General features: G+C 37.5%; 1 protein-coding gene across 3 annotated transcripts in view; it reads left to right on the top strand.

Annotated features, from left to right (window-relative positions):
• LOC117289629 (CMP-N-acetylneuraminate-beta-galactosamide-alpha-2,3-sialyltransferase 2-like) overlaps nt 1–14,555 on the top strand; it is a 29,648-nt gene that overhangs the window by 11,514 nt on the left and 3,579 nt on the right. Inside the window, exons 3-6 of one of the 3 annotated variants that reach the window (XM_033770835.1) lie at nt 3,907–3,996; nt 9,590–10,067; nt 10,957–11,147; nt 14,266–14,445. In XM_033770835.1, coding sequence (XP_033626726.1) covers nt 9,726–10,067; nt 10,957–11,147; nt 14,266–14,445 — 713 coding nt within the window. In that variant the 5' untranslated portion in view covers nt 3,907–3,996; nt 9,590–9,725. The remainder of the gene's footprint in view (nt 1–3,906; nt 3,997–9,589; nt 10,068–10,956; nt 11,148–14,265; nt 14,446–14,555) is intronic. The other 2 variants (XM_033770836.1, XM_033770837.1) reach the window with 2 other exon arrangements.

Genomic DNA, 14,555 nt, shown 5'->3' on the forward strand with positions numbered 1-14,555 from the left:
GAGACATCGCCGAAAATCCAGAGCGGTTTAGTCAACGCAGAAAGAATGATTCCTAATTGGAATACACAATCAGAGATTTGAAATGCTCTGACATCACATTTCTCAAGAACTGATATTTTTTTTCATATCCACATTACTTCAAAGTGAAATGATTCTCAACAAACGCTTTACACTATCAAAACCTGCTGTACTTCTGTTCCTTGCTCTAGGCTTCTAGCCAAGTAAGGTTTATTGCCATTACTTTTAGGAGTTTGGTTAACCCATAGAGTTATATATTAGAACTAGAGGGCGCACTGGTGATGCTTCTTGCACAAACATGATGGGACCGCAATGACATGCGCGCCATATGTATGCGCATTGAATACGAAGTACACGTTGGAGTTTGTGTTTATTGAATGCTGACTCGATGCTGTTTTGTCAACTTGCAAAATGGCCACACAAATGCACGCTAAGCAATGCGTGTTTGTTCAACTTGGAAAATGGCCACCTGTGCGCATGTCGGGGCGCATATATATAGGCCAGTGTGCCCTCTAGTTCTTATATATCACTGTATGGGTCAACCAGACTTATCCCTTGAAAGGAACCATGAAACATGAATGAAAAAGCAAATGTCTGAAACTTGCTGGTGACCATGGATGTTTATACAGGAAATGGGAATACCACCTCGTATTATTTTAGGTTTTTTTCCCTATAAATAAGCTTAAAAGGTGAAAGGTCAAAGAGAATTGTTCTGGTTGAATAAATTTAACTGCCATCTATGCCTCTTTGTAGAAATGCATCCATGGAGAGCATCCTTTTGTGTTTTCCTTTGTCCTTTTCCTGTTCTTTTTTTTCCCTCTTTTGTTTTGTCCTTGGTCTTAAAGGTATCGGAAATGAGCACACAATGAACACACACGTACATATGTATTTATACTATATTTCTTAAAATAACGTCTTTTTGTTTACATGGTTTGAGACATTATAGAGTCCTTTTATTTTCCCTTTTTTGTTTTGTCCTTGGTCTCCATATTATGAGGTACCGGAAATGAGCACACAATGAACACACGTACAAGTTGTACTGTATTTCTTAAAGGAGCACGTTGCCTTGGATCGATCGAGTTGGTCTTTTTAAAGCGTTTGTAACCGTTTGTTATAAAATGCATATGGGTAGAAAGATGTTGTAAAAGTAGAATACAATGATCCACTCAAACACGCCTCGAAATTGCACGGTTTTCCTTATACCTCGTCGACTAACACGGTCGGCCATTTATGTGAGTCAAATTTTTGACTCCAATAAATGGCCGACCGTGTTAGTTCGCACAGTAAATTTCGAGGCAAGTTTGTGTGGATCATTGTATTCTACTTTAAAAACATCTTTCCAACCATATGCATTTGATAAAAAACCATTACAAACGCTTTTTATTTACCAACTTGTCCGATCCAAGGCAACGTGTTCCTTTAATAACGTCTTTTTTACTTGTATGGTTTGAGACATTAGAGTCCTTTTATTTTTTTTTATTTTTTTTTTTCTCAGTCTCCATATTGGGTACAGCCTAATGAGCACACATTCATCACACGTACAGCAGATGTGTTTATAACATCTTTCTTAAACCAAACATGTATGTTTGTAGGCGATATATTTATATAGCAGTCTTCACCCAAAGGTGATGACTGCATCCATCAAGAAGACATAAATAATTGGATTATCTATGATGATGAGTGAGGTATAATATTACAAGGGGTAATACAGTGTGATGACAGCAGACTGGAGAGTAGTCTTCTTTCAAGACTATCTCTGTTATTATTTGTATCTTTCAAAGATCCATTGCAACAAGAGGGTGCTTGCAAAATGTGGGATAAGTTAATCACCAACAGGAACATCTTGAACCAAGACTACATTTAAAGGAGACTGCTGTTTATAGATGATGAGATGCAGTGACCTCAAATTACATCAGCCATCTTTACAATTTATTTCAGTCTGCGGTAATAGAATAAAGAAAGACAGTTCTCTAAGAACAAACTCTACCTGGCAAGTAGATATTTGCCTCAAATCCTATATTTTTCACTGAAGTTGGAGAAGATGGAAAAAGATCTCATCATCTCATGGTCAAGCGTCAGGGTTCTCTCAAGATGTTTTTGTTCCAGCTCTGAGGAATCTGAGTTAAGATTTTGTTGTCCTAGTTAAAATACAGAAATTGAAAGAATCCCTTCAAAACAAAATTCATGGTGGCTTCTTTTATCTTCTGATAACCTGTCACTCATGATTTACATGCAAGGGCTAGTAGTGTAAGGGTTAAGACTAGCTTAGGAATAGGATTAGGACAAGAATTAAGTAAAGGGATAAATTCATTTAGGGTTTACAAACACTATTTATAGGAACCTACAATGTAGATGTGGTCGATTTCACAAAGAGTTGGGACTAGTCTGTACTAACTCGGGACTATTTCTAGGAGATGTTAAAAACTTAAGGCTAGCTCTAAGTTAGGACGAGTAACTCGTCCTAACTCAAGATAAGACTAGTCTTAACTCTTTGTGAAATCCACCCCTGCTCAGCAATACTAAGGACATGCAAAATCCTGTTTCACACCACAGAGCAAATTCCCCAGAGATAAAAAAAACTCTTTTAAATTTGTTGGGAATTCCCCCCCCCCCACACTTAATTCATCTAGTGTAAACGAGGTGTTGAATACAATACATAACTGCATAAAAACAAATTTCAAACTGGTCTTAAAACTCCTTCTTCCGATGTCATAATAACTAAAGATTACCAATATTTTTAAAATATTAAGAGTCCTCTTATTACCGTGGGTGGGTGTTGAGCTTCCCTTTGAGAAGACCGTACGATTGCTAAAAAAATCCCCACCACTACATGAACGTAAATTAGTAACTAATAGAACATGTACGTCATGTAAATCACTTAAAAAACATCTGTTTCCTTAGTGTCTGTTTATTGCTTTATTGTTCATTTGTTGTATTATCTGCATTGCTATTGTTTGTCTAAAGCGCTGTGGTCTAAATGAAATGGCGCTATATAAAAACCCATTGTATTGTTTTGTACTGCATGCTTATTGTTTGTGTTTCCATTATGACTCAACGTACGTCATCTGATCGCTGTAATAGTAGGTATTACAGTAGAAGGAAGGGGTGGATTTTAAGATGACTGATGTGGCTCTTGAAGGTAATCTTTGAAAAGAGAATAACAATCTGAAAAACAAATTCATGAGATTGAAACCGTTGGATTTTCAATTCATTCTGAACCGTACAAGCAGGCCTGCTGGGGACATTAAATGCCTTTTTACTCTATGCAAACCGAGTTATTGCATTTAAGAACAAAGATTGCAATTTTGCTTGGTGTAAAATTACCAAAAGAATTAAAGTTTATTTCTTAAGCTGGTTTGTTTAGGAAATGGCAGATCTGATTTCCATATTTTTTTTGTTTACCTCCCCCCTCCCCCATAAGAAAAATAGGGGAATTGTTTTTATAGATAAGGCCGAGTAAAAAAAAAAATGTTTCACGTCCAGGTTTTTCAAAAAAAGGAGGAAGAGGGGCTTTTTATTTTTTATTTTTTATTTCAAGATGGCCGCCATTCTTTGTTAAAATGTCAAATATCCATTGTTTTTCTACTGCTGAAATACACAAAACATAAATGAAACAATTTAGTCGAGGCATTCAGACAAGACATTCAGATTGTTTTTGCTGAGATCATTTAAAATAACCTTTAAAAATGTGCATAAACAAAATAAAAAATAAAATAAAAAAGGAGGCGGCCTGTAAAAAGGAAGCAGGCGGGGACGCGAAACATGTTTTTTTTTTTACTTGGCCTAAATCGACATCTCTACAGTAGGACTTACATTATGCACAATTTATTTTCATTAATTTGTTTCAAAACTCGTATGTCAGTACTCCATGCTTGTATTTGGTTTCAGTCGTAATTCAACCTACGTCATCACTGTAAATACAGGTATTACAGCAGAAGGAAGGGGTGGATTTTAAGACGACTGATTCGTCTCTCAAAGGTAATCCTTGAAAAAAGAACTACAATCTGATAAACAAGATTCATGAGATTGAAATCGTTTGATTTTCATTTCTTTCTGAACGGAGGACTGGGGATTTCAAATGCCTTACTCTTCCACTCTCTCATGGTTTAACTACTTCACATCAATAATCAAAAGCAAATTCCGTTCCACCCGCGATATTTTTTGAAAGAACTTTTTCCCCCACCCCCCCATATTATGCCGTATAAAAAAAGGTAAGTTTCATTTGAGAACAAAGATTGCAATTTTGCTTGGTGTAAAGTTACTATTAATTTTTTAATTTATTTTAAGCTGGTTTGTTTAGGAAATCGCAGTTTCTGATTATCTGATATGTGTTTTAGAATTTTGTACCCCCAAAAAATATTTGAATAATATTTGAACTATTTATACGCCTATAGTATTATGTATTACACCAGCCTGATTGAACCAACATCTCTACAGTTCATTATGTACGATTTACTTTCATTAAATTTGTTCAATTTTCTTTTCTTTATGATCCGTTTCAGTTCATGCGTTTCATTGCTTTTCATTTCATTTACGTTTTTAATTTTAAAAACCAAATGGCCTCACAGAGCTGAATTACATTGTGGACTTTACAAAGGATATACATCCAAAGGGACCAATTTACCATGTAATTAAATACATAGATTGCCATACGCTTGTTGAGGGTACAGTTTATACCAGCAATATGTTGGTATACACGTAATGAATATTGATGAGTGCAAGAGAGCGAATAATGTTCATGAGTTGAAAGATGGTTTTTTCTATTCAACGAGGCGGAGCCGAGTTGAATGGAACATTCCAGCATTCAACGAGGCGGAGCTGAGTTGAATGGAACATTCCAGCTTTCAACGAATGAACATATTTGTACCATTGCACGAATTAAAAACATTCATTACTTGTTTTATATAACATCCAAGTAGATCTTTGTAATTTTGATTGAAACAACTTTCAAAACAAAAAAAGCGTAGGCCTACAATTGTGAAATTACACCCGTTTCTCTTTGGGGTCGGCCTGTTTGATTAAACAGTCACAATGTGCGTTCTGTACAGCTATTTTGAGACACGCAGAAGCCGAATGCTAGTACTAAATATAATATGCCTTGCAGTAACACTGCTGCGTTACCAAAGACACGTGCACGCAGTGATGTTTTTACTCAGCTTTTTCGTTCCATCCGAAAAGTACCATTGCACGCTGCTACTTTTCGGATGGAATGAAAAAGCACAGTGAGTGACTCAGCTTGCAATGGTACTTTTATTTGCTATCACGTGATGGACAATCCTCCAATCAAATGGCAAGGATCTGCTTGGGTGTTATATAATAATTGTTATAACACCCCTTACAAATGTTCTGCCTTTTCATTGGTTAAGAGCACGTCACATGATATGTCTTAGTTTTACTAGACGGCGGCCGTGTGATAGTGCATCGCGTGTGATAAAGAACAGTTGTTTTACTCATTTCCTAAAAACTGTAGCGTTTTAAAAACAAAACTTTTTTCAAGGAAAGATTTCCATCCTGACTGTTCTTCTAAGTCATGTCCTAATCTGTGAATATTTATATTTTCAATCTTACTGATGTTGCACACACCCTTAAGGCAGAAAATACTGCTTGACATATTTCTTTGCTGAGCAAAAATTTAGTGGGCGCAAGGCGCAAACTTTATCTAGTATCATTCAGCCCTAGTTTCGATGCTGAAATAAAATTATAAATAATATGAGCAGGACAATGTCAACAGATGCCTTTATTTTTGAATGCAATCAATAGGGTAACTGTGTAAATTTGTATAGATATAACTATTTGTTATTCATCCATGTGTTGATTCACAACCTGTTATGCCATGTGTTCTCTTTCCCAGATCCAATATAAGATATACTTTATTAGGGGCCAATCTGAATAGTCAATTTCATACCAAGAACGAAAATGAGAACAATAAAAATACACGCCCTTGATTGGTTGAATTGCTCCACGCAGAACACGCCCACATTCATTGAACCAATCAATGGGCGTGCATTTTTACCGTTGTCATTTTCGGTCTCGTTATCGGGGCCGGTGTGACCGAGCCTTAAGGCACTCATCAGCAGAATGACATTAAAATATAATAATTATCCGGAGGGAATTTTGTTGTTGTTGTCATTGTTCTGATGAGTGCTGTGTGGTACGAAACAGTCTGCCCACTGTCCAGAACTGAAATGTGGCAAAGTTTTATTCGCTGTTATTCTGAATTTATTTTAAATATTCAATATTCGAATGAGTTCGAATTGTCACAGGTTTGTTATTTTATGCATGGGGAGACACCAAGTGAGAAGACGGGTCCCATTACCAATTGTGTCCAGTGCCTCAAACCATAAAGAAAGAGTTGATGTCTGCGATCGTCTAAGCGCATCAGAGCATTTTAGGAAAATAGATTAGTGCGCTTAAATTTAAGAGTTACTCAAACCCCTGCTGGTGACCCTATAGCCTGTCATATTGAATTTCAAGTCGTGACTCTTTAAAATGTATTGTCGTCCGAGTGTCATTTCTGAAGCCTCCTTGCTCTATGCTGAAACATTTGTATTTTAAGTAAAATGCTCTTGAGGACGGAGAGTGGTTCAGACAGAGCAAACGTAATGTGTTTGTACTCACATTTCACTGTTGGAGAAAATTTGTTCAAATCAATTTTAGTAAAAAAACATGTTGGGCCAATTACCACTAATGAGCAGGCCTGGAATTTCGGTCTTGCAGGGAGTCACATTTCCTATGAGAGGGCACTTCCATCACTCTGCGTATGGCGCCAAACACCCACATGTAAAGACCAGGACCGGGCCAATTCCATAGAGCCTGCACATTTATAAGCACAAAAACTTGCTAAGCACATAAGTGTATGTATTGCTTAGCAGAATCAGGTTAGCTGTCATTCCATGAAGATTACATTGTTGCCACTGGTGCCTCATCCATCGAGTTTTGCTTAGTGAAGAAAAGTGCTAGGCAGTATTTTCTGCTAAATGGCTTTATAAAAATTAGGCCCATGGGCAACAGACCTTGGCCCATTTTCATAAATCATGACGTCAGCAGAACAACTTGCTGAGCACTTGAAATCATGCTTAGCAAAAAAAGCCAGAATACAATATGAACTTTGCCGTTTCTGCGAACATGCGACTGGTACCCCACCCATTTCTTGCTTAGCAAAGAAATTTGCTAAGCAGATGCTGAACAATTTAATGACATTGGGCCCAGGGCAAAATACCTGAACTGTGCCCCCTGTGTTTAATCGAGGCCTATCCATAACCCTTGAATGTCAAGACTGTGTGTTTATACAACTACAAGGACTGTACAGCAGAGGAAGTTTTGAAAAAACACCAAGATTCCTGTTCTTATCAATAAACAAACACTGGTGCTTCCTACCTTAGAGGTTCCTACATAGGTGGAAATACTTTATAAAATGATACTGTAATTTGTGTTTCAATTTGGGCTCTTGAGGTCAAAGTCATTTTGCAATCACTCATTTCCCAATGAGATTGAGTCCTAGCAATTTTTTCTTTTTCTTTTTCAAGATAATAAATCTTGAAACCTCACAGTAGAATCAGTCCTTGAATTACACAGAGTCCTGATACATACCCAGGTCAAAATTCCAGTTCAACCTAGTTAACTGGGGTCAACTGGTTCAACTGGATAGTGATCAAACTCATCCATTTTCCATATTAACCAACTGGTTTGGACTAGGTTTAACTGTGTTCAACTAGGTTGAAATTATAAACCAGTTGGTCTCTGTCCATTTTCCATATTAAACCAACTGGTTTTAACTGTGTTTAACTAGTTTATCAACTAGTTCCAGTTAAACCCAGTTTAACTAGGTTCAACTGGAATTTCGACCTGGGTAGGCATTGGCCTTTGTTGCCCTGGTCTTAGCCTTGGTGCCCTTTCAAAATTGTCTTTATGCTTTAAGTTTCTCCATTGTTCAGTAAGGGGCCTGGGGTGGATTTCACAAAGAGTTAGGACTAGTCTTATCTTGAGTTAGGACCAGTTACTCGTCCTAACTTAGGACTATCAATGCAATTTGTATATCTCCTAGGACTAGTCCTAAGTTAGGATGGCAAACTTTTGAAAGGGGCACCAAGGCTAGGGGCAACAGAAGCCAATGGCCTCCATGGTCTGTGTGATTTTCCAGGACTGATGTAAGTGCCCTTTGCAAAATCAAAACGGCCTTGCTCTCCCTCAAAGATGAAATTTCAAGCCTGCAAAAAGGCCACTGTTTGATACTGTTATTAAAGTGCAAAAGTGCAATTATTGTCAACATCCAAACACGTTAGGTTACTATTTAGTTTAAGTTTTAATTTACTCATTATTGTAATGTGTTTGCTTAGAACTGCTACTGGCTTTCTTCAAAATCCTTAGACCCACTTGTTTCTTAAATGTTTGTACTGCCTTCCAGGTTTTAGTTACTGTTTGGTTTAAGTTTACTCAATATTGTAATTTGTTTTCTAAGATCTGCTTCTGGCTGGTCCAGGTTTTAGCGATGGTTCATTTCCAGACTTTTTAGTATGTTTTTATTATGTATTGCTGTTTTTTAATTTCTTAGGTTTGTTAATGTTTAATTTTTAGATTAGTTCTTTTTAGCCTTTTTTTTTTCTTTCTTGAATTGTATCTATGTGAAGCGCCTTGATTATTATGATTATTATTATTATTATTGTCGTCGTCGTCGTCGTCGTCCTCCTCGTCCTCGTCCTCGTCCTCGTCGTCCTCGTCTTCGTCGTCGTCGTCGTCGTCATCGTCGTTATTGTTATTGTTATTGTTATTGTTATTGTTATTGTTATTGTTATTGTTATTGTTATTGTTATTGTTATTGTTATTGTTATTGTTATTGTTATTGTTATTGTTATTGTTATTGTTATTGTTATTGTTATTATTATTATTATTGACGACGACCCTGGTCACACAAAGTTGTGTGCTTTCAGATGCTTGATTTCAAAATCAAATTTGTGGAAAATTACTTCTTTCTCGAAAACCACGTCACTTCAGAGGGAGCCGTTTCTCACAATGGTTCATACTGTCAACCTCTCCCCATTACTCGTTACCAAGTAAGGTTTGATGCTAATAATTATTTTGAGTAGTTACCAATAGTGTCCTCTGCCTCTGAAGTTCAAGGCCTGAAATAACATAGCACAAAGTGCAACAATTTTATTGGTTTGTACTTTATACAAACTGGTCGGTTATAGTCAAAACGTAAGGTTTGAAGACTGTGGCAAAGCCCTCACCATATAAATTACCATTGTTTTACTACAAGGATACTGCAGTATTACTGTCGATTTTACTGCAGTAAAGTTAATCTACAGTAAACTAAGAATAGAAAAATTATAGTATTACTTCAAAAATACTGCAGATTCACTATAGTTTGACTTGGGTTTTTATTGTAGTAAAACTAGCTTTACTGTAGGGAAAACTTTACTTGTACTTTTTTTACTGCAGTAAAACTTTATGTACTTTAGTAAAAGTATTGTTTTACTATAGTAAATCTATGGTGGATTTTTATAAGGGACCTTTGCGACAACAAGTCAACACCCTCTGACCCTTTTTTTTTCTTCTTTTTTTTTCTCAACAGAAGTCGAGTCAATTGCACACATCAGGTATCGCCCACCCAGAAAATGTACACGCAGCCATCAACCATGCCTGTCTTGGACACAAGATCCTGATGTTTTTTTCTACGTTGGGTCTTGAAGTGATGTGCACAGGTCACCATGAGAGCTCGTCTTAAAATGCCAGTAGTCTTTGCCACCTTTCTGATTATCATCTCGCTGTATGTATACATCCATGAGATTGGATTCAGCCAAGCCACAGTTTCCGACAGCCACGAGTTGAGTTTCTTCTCTCTTTCCTCGGTCAGGAGGTTCTTCACCACACAACTCACCGTCCCGGAAAATGTCAGAACTTTAGGAACAATGAATTCTACCGACGGCTGCCGACGATTGTGGCTGGCGGGACAGTCGCTTTGGTTCGATTACAAGTTCAACGCAAGCCTGAGTCCGGTGTGGACGCGGCACAATAAAAAATTAACTCCAGTGATCAGTTCATGGTGGAAGGTGGGTAGTTTCTGAATGTTGGAAGGTGGATAGTTTCTGAATGTTGGAAGGTGGGTAGTTTCTGAATGTTGGAAGGTGGGTAGTTTCTGAATGTTGGAAGGTGGGTAGTTTCTGAATGTTGGAAGGTGGGTAGTTTCTGAATGTTGGAAGGTGGGTAGTTTCTGAATGTTGGAAGGTGGGTAGTTTCTGAATGTTGGAAGGTGGGTAGTTTCTGAATGTTGGAAGGTGGGTAGTTTCTGAATGTAAAAGTCATTACGGGGGTCATAAGGGTATGGTTTTGAACCCTGACAGTTGGGGCTGGTTGTTACATGTAGGCCTGGGCGATTAGTCGCACCTCAAATAGTCGCGAATTTGGCACTACTCTCGAATAATTTTTCATTCCCAAGATGCAATGCAGCATGTTGATTGCCGCAGGGACATTATAGCAAAGTTCAAAGTAGGTGAAAAATTGCAGTCGCGACTCGACTAAGCAATCAATAGTCACAACTTCGACACTAGTCAGTCACACTAGTCGCCCAGGCCTACTGGTTATTGTGCTTGTGTCTTCTAGCAAGATACATTAATCTGCTTCGTTTATAATGACAACAGCTCGGAAGGTATACCACTACACCACCTAGACTACCCTACCATCCCTACTGTTGCCATCTTTATAACAAGTAGGTTTTTGATGAAAATGACACAAAATTTGTTCGGGTCATTACCAATGTGTGACCTTACCGTAAGATATTGACAAAATAGGGACACTGCCAACATAGGGCTAGATAGCTCAGTTGGTAGAGCGCCTGGCACGTTAATCCGGAGGTCGTTGGTTCAAATCCCACTCTAGTTAATTTTTTTTTCAACCCCTGATATCGTAGAATAAAACCATAAATCCTTTGTTATTTTTCAGACGCTGCAAACAAACAAACTCACTAGCGTCCCTGATGTTATAAACGAAGCACTGAAGGTTATCAGCGACGAGGACCCGTACTGGGTGAGGGACTTGTCCAGATGTCTGCGATGTGCTGTGGTAGGCAACTCTGGGAATCTACGCGGCAGTCAGTATGGCCAACTGATTGATTCGCATGACTATGTCTTCAGGTAGGTGGTGGTAGTTTGATAAAAATAAACACACAGAGACACGGTTCGTTTGAGTGGGGAGCACCTGTGGATAAGGCGCCTTCAGACCATTCAACCTCTGCTAGGGTCGAAATGCCAGGCCATTAACTTTTTTTGCAGTAGTAAATACCATGTACGACATAAACACTATATAGTCTTAGGGCCTTGTTGCACGAGGCAACGTTTACGGCCAACTTGAAGTCAACCAATTGCAGTGCATGCTACATGATCACTGCTGTAGCACAGTAGTCTTAAACGATGTCTTACGATTCCCAAGAAAAATGTGACTCACTCTGTGAATATGAGTCAGATGTCGCCCAGTGCATTATTAAGTTATGGACAGTTTAATGTGGAAAATATAAAAACAAAAATGTTTTGGTTAACCTTCAGAAGACTTACTTTTAGGCAATAAAGCTATGAATACAACAATTTTGTGATCATACTTATGTCTCACTTGTATCCTTTTGCGCAAAATGGTAGTTTAAAACATCACTTTACGTGTAATTTGTTTTTGATGTATTGGCTAAACTCAAATGGGAGTAACTCAGCAACACGATATACCCCAAAGCTTAAACATATACCAAATTACTGCTGCTGGTGTGTTCTTTCCAGCCATGCATATAACTCAATTCTTGAAATTGTCAATATCTGACTCATTTTCATAGAGCGGGTCACAAATATGTAAACATTGAAATGTTGAAAACATTGAAATGTATGTAAATGGCTTTTCTTCTTTGAGAACTGGTTGCCTGTAAATTGTCTGATGTGCCATGACCTTTATTAGAGCATGATACACTGTACTCAAGGCGCATTCTAAGACAGGTTTTTGAATTTGTCGAACTATGTGACCGATTTATGGAACACTATATAAGGGAGACAAGGGGTGTAGTACTAGTAGGCAGCCACTGCCAGACACTGGGGCAAATCCCTTCTCTTAGTGAAAAAGTGTAACTGGGTTCTTTGTGCATTACACATCACACATGACCCATTGCTTTCGGAGCAATGGTTGCTAAGTGTCTTGCTTAACCCTCTAGTCCCGGCACCGCCCGAGTTTGCTGAAAATATATTTAGTTTTTTTCTCAATTGTTGCAGTAAATTACTAGAATCAGAGTTCAAATATCAAGAGATAGCTAAGGCTTATTAGTGACAAGCATTTTTTTTTTTCCTTTTCGCTTATATTCGTCATTGAATAGGCCCATTTATTACTTTTTTTCCCCCCGACATTTATTTATTTATTTTTCATATATTTTTCTAGTTAAATATAACTCTTTTTAAACTGATCGAGGAACCATTTTAAACCTTTGTGTCTCTTGCCAATTTTTCATTCTTATGTTTCTTTATTGCTGGTTAAGTTTATTATTTGCTTGATGGGAGGGGGTGGGGCTATTTTGCATTTTTACTTATTCTGCGTCCCTGCTTTTAAGTATCTTTCTGTTTTTGTCTTAATGTTCTTAATGTCTGTATAGATTTATTGTAAAAAATTATAGATTTTTAATAAATGGCCAGGGATATTGGAATTGAAGGCCTTCGGGCTACAGTTTTTAGGTAAACTTTTTTAATTCCAGGCATATGTCCCTGGCTGTTGTTTTGTACTGTATATGTTTGTACTTTGTATGTGTTTTTATAAGTGCCACTCATAAATGGCTTTCTGTAGTTTTTTTGATGATTACATTTTATACGGTGAAAATTAACACAATAGTTTTCAAGGCTTTTTATGTCTGGGGCAATGCTTATACTGATAATTGCTAATGTGTTAGTTTTCGACAATCTCATCATGATGAAAGACAATTTCATTTTTGTTTAAAGACCTGCTTGAACGAATATATGTCAAGTCGTAAACTTTGCTGAAATTCACTTAAAATGTTTTCAAAGAATAGGGAAATCGAGTCATATGACTATAAAAAGATTTTAATTGTGTAAAAAAACAATCATTTTGAATGCCCTTATTGAGGGCTTTTCTTTGCGAAAAGCCCCGTTACGTAATCACTTTCAAAACGTCATCTCTGGGAGCTCCAAATTGTAAAGCCGCTTTGTTGCAGCGTTGAGGCATAACAAAGCAAGCTCCCAGAAATGACGTCAGCGACATTGTCGTTTGACGCGCGCTCTCAACGGCAGAAGTGTTTTTAGTTTTCCAAAACCTTTCGGTGTGGGGCCTGATTTTTTAATCAAAATTACATTAAAATGGTGAACAAGTGCATTATAAACAAGTTAAAATACCATTTCCGTTGTAAACATTCCGCTCAGGTAGCTGTTTAAAAATGAATGTTTTGTTGCTAAGAGCTAAATTATTTCATCATCATTAGCATTGAAATTTTACAAGTCAACTGTGAAGGGGAGGAATAAATAATGATCTATAAACCATTGCCATTGACTTGACCTACTTCCACTAATGACTATTGAGTTTTAGTTTGAGGTTCCCCTTTCTTTTTCTAATAATAATAATAATAATAATACAAATAATAACAATAAAACATGTAGTAGGTATTTGTAATGCGCCAAATCAATCTTTACAGATGTTCAAGGCGCAAGCAGAGACAATGTAAACACAACAAAACATGTACATATCCAGTGAATGCTAAACAACCAATAATAATAACACCATTTAAAAACAACAACAATGGGAAGAAATCAGAGGAGGGAAACCACAACCAGACCTGCAGCATTGAGCTAACACAAGGTAGCAAGGTTTCCTTCTACCGCATGTTACAGTGTATCGCTTTTGGCACCTGGGCGGTCAATTGGTTAAAAGGTTAAGTCCAGGGCTCAATTTCAAGCTCAAGCTCTTAAGCAGAAATACTGCTCAACAAATTTCTTTGCTAAGCAAAAATTTAATGGGCACCAGTCACAACAAGAAGTTAAAAGTAAAGTAATTTTGGCTGGTAACCTGTGGTACTTTTCTGTGTTTAGCGACTTTTTTTCGGCAATATCTAAAGAAGAAACGTGACTATCTTTTGAAATAAAATTTTCACAGGTTGTCTTTTCTGTAAAATATCTACATGTATATTGGCTTAAAACAATCAAACAGTTAAAAAAAAAAAAAAAAAGAGTTGAACTTTGCCTTAAAGACAATGTTTCTTATTTGTGTCCTTCCCGATGGCAGAATCAACAAGGCTCCTACAAAAGATTTCATCTCGGATGTAGGCTCGAAGGAAACCCACCGCTTCACATATCCAGAGAGCTTCATGGCACCGGGGCCCGATGCCAACTTTGTGCTGATGGACTTTAAGCTGCTGGATGTTGCATGGCTGACCAGCGCACTGACCAACGGCACCGTAACAAGGTACTGTATCAAGGCTCAAATTTATTTTACCCAAAATTCTCCACGAGACACTTTGATTGAAAAGTGTGTTTCGTCAACTGACTCCGCGGTAGTACAGTTAATTACGATCC

The sequence above is a fragment of the Asterias rubens genome, chromosome 4, assembly GCF_902459465.1.
Source record: "Asterias rubens chromosome 4, eAstRub1.3, whole genome shotgun sequence".
In the NCBI taxonomy this organism is placed as follows: Eukaryota; Metazoa; Echinodermata; class Asteroidea; order Forcipulatida; family Asteriidae; genus Asterias; species Asterias rubens.